General features: G+C 33.1%; 1 protein-coding gene across 1 annotated transcript in view; it reads left to right on the top strand.

Moving 5' to 3' along the window:
* The window catches only part of LOC108575161 (polypyrimidine tract-binding protein 2), a 179706-nt gene that overhangs the window by 174827 nt on the left and 2129 nt on the right, over window positions 1–2750 (top strand). The window contains exons 10-12 of the mRNA XM_017937926.1: window positions 705–797; window positions 2189–2405; window positions 2506–2647. Coding sequence (XP_017793415.1) covers window positions 705–797; window positions 2189–2405; window positions 2506–2647 — 452 coding nt within the window. The remainder of the gene's footprint in view (window positions 1–704; window positions 798–2188; window positions 2406–2505; window positions 2648–2750) is intronic.

Here is a 2750-nt window from a genome sequence, read left to right as displayed (position 1 = left end):
TATTTCTCGTTATTTTATTTTATTTTATTCATTTATTTATTTATTTATTTTTACCTCTGTGATATTTCTCGTTACGATTTATTTATTTATCCATTTATTTTATTTTATTTTATTCGCTATACAAACTGTTCTTATTCGCAATCTCATTCATACGAATTCACCCACCGCCCCATGATCATGTTTATCTTCGATACTCATATTCATTCGTCCGGCAGCGACACGTTTTTTCACGTTCTCTACTTCCAAGCATCTCTTCTAAATTGTTTCATTAATATTTTATTAATATCAGTTCCAGACACCTTAATATTACATAAGCTTTCGCTTATTTTACGTAATACTCCATAGGAGCTCACTTCTCGCAGGCAAAACGGTTCAGACGATTCTTTAAACGGAGAAAAAAGAAAGAAATTTTCGAGATAATTTTCAATCGGTATTCTCAAAAAAAAAAAAAAAATTTTAATTTTTCTCAAGAAGAAGTACTTCGAATTTCTTCAATTTTCTGAAGAATTCGTAGCTGAACCGATTGCCTGGTTGCATGTCCCAGATTCTTAGTCCGATCGTACCCCGATTTCGATCGATTACGATCATCGAATTATTATTGTCCTGTTTCGTCTTCGAACTCGATAATCCCTAGAACACCCGTGATGATATTTCCTTGATTTACCGGGCTGATTAAAATAATGTGTTGCGTGTTATGCATGTAGGCGTTTACGGGGATGTACAACGCGTGAAGATTCTCTACAACAAGAAGGACTCGGCACTGATTCAGATGGCCGAACCGCATCAGGCACACTTAGGTAATTCATTTTATGTTTATACATTTTGGGAATTGTTCGAATGTGGACGAAGATTATACAGGGTGTTTCGGGAAAATTTTAACACTTATATGAAAGTAACTTTTTTTAGAAAAACGAAACTGTATTTCGTCTTTAACACGTTGACTTCCACGGTGGTCATCAGTGACTGGAGGGCCTCAAATGTTTAGAATAATTAAAATGCAGTGAATATCGTCAACTAAAAATTTAGTTGCTTAAATCTAGTAAACTAGACGTTATTTTGAATTAAAGATATAATCATAAGAATAATAAAGCATAATGTAATACTATGCTTAGAATAATGAAAATTTTCTTGTGGCAGTCAACGTGTTAAAGAGTTTCCACTTGTTCACCATTGTTAGTTTTGAAATATTCTTCAGCTGGTCTTCAGATCTGTGAAGCACATTTCTTTTGGTATTGTTGCAATCACATTTGCGAAGGAAAGGAAAGGAACGTGATTTTGAAGCACTCTGTATAATAAATAATAAATCTTACGAATCGAAGTTTGCTGACATTGTATTCTGATTAGGCAAATTTATTTCGCGATGAAAGAAAATATTGTCCAACGTTAAATAATTGCTTTCCAATAATCTACTCGAGATTGCAAATATTCGATTCGTTAAAATCCCGGTAAAACGTACAATAAATTACAGTGAAAATAGACGAAATAAATTGAATGGAAGTTCATTTGCAAAAATAGATCGAAAATTTCAGTAAAATGTTTTTTGAAATATCTCTGAAACGACAATTTGCCGAATAAATTTTACATATATGCTACAGAATGTTCATTTCTCGTTTGTTTTAATCTCATCAGAATGTTATTCACTCGATTAATATTAATTGTTTTACTTATAAATGCTAACAAGATTTTACATAGGGTGTCTGGTAATATGTTACTCTTAATAAGAAAAAAAAAATGAGTCGAAAATATGAAATAAATTTTTTTCGATCGTTAACCTAGTTTCCAGGAAAAATAACTTTGCTACTCTTAAATTTTTAAATCATTTTTCTCAGAAATTATGCAAGCAATCAAAAGCCTTTGCTCCACATTTCTCACTTTTTTGTGTATATTAATATAACGACAATATTCTCTTCACCAAAACTGAAAAATAGTCGAAGAAATTTGTAATTATACATATTAAGATATGTAACTATAGTTTGTAGTTGTTGATTATTGTGTTCGTTTATGGCAGTCGGTTCTTCATCTGAACCAGCGCAGAAACGAATTTTCAAATTCAACAAAGATTACAATTTTAAATTAAAAATTCTACATTTTTCACTTATGTTTCTATTACTACGATTCACCGTATACCCTGTGTACATCTGATGGAAGAACGTATTAATAATTTCTTTCAATGCCTGTGCTTCGCCAGCGCTGACACACATGGACAAATTGCGAGTGTTTGGCAAGCAGATCAAGGTGATGCTGAGCAAACATCAGACGGTTCAATTACCGAAGGAAGGCCAGCCAGATGCAGGATTAACGAAAGATTACACAAACAGTCCTCTTCATCGATTCAAAAAACCAGGCTCCAAGAATTATCAGAACATCTATCCACCAAGCTCCACTCTGCATTTATCCAATATTCCGTGAGTGAAATTCTCGATAAATTCATTTCTTTTTCCAACGATAAGTAGGATCGATAAATTGATTCTATAGTGTGATGAATTTCTTTTTTCACGTGTTTAGCACAACCGTAAACGAAGAGGAGATCAGGGATGCGTTCACCAAGAACGGTTTCACCGTGAAGGCATTCAAGTTCTTCCCGAAAGACAGAAAAATGGCGCTCATACAGATGCCTAGCATGGACGATGCTGTAGCTGCTTTGATCGTAAGTGTCCTCTAGGTTTCATTTCAATTTTTTGACAAATTTTTGAGGATAATTGTTCCATTTCGTAGAAAGTGACCTATAGAAATTTTGATAAAATTTTTAA

The sequence above is a fragment of the Habropoda laboriosa genome, unplaced genomic scaffold (assembly GCF_001263275.1).
Source record: "Habropoda laboriosa isolate 0110345459 unplaced genomic scaffold, ASM126327v1 scaffold12, whole genome shotgun sequence".
In the NCBI taxonomy this organism is placed as follows: domain Eukaryota; kingdom Metazoa; phylum Arthropoda; class Insecta; order Hymenoptera; family Apidae; genus Habropoda; species Habropoda laboriosa.
Note: the sequence above shows the minus strand (reverse complement) of the source record. Positions and strands in the feature narration are given on the sequence as shown.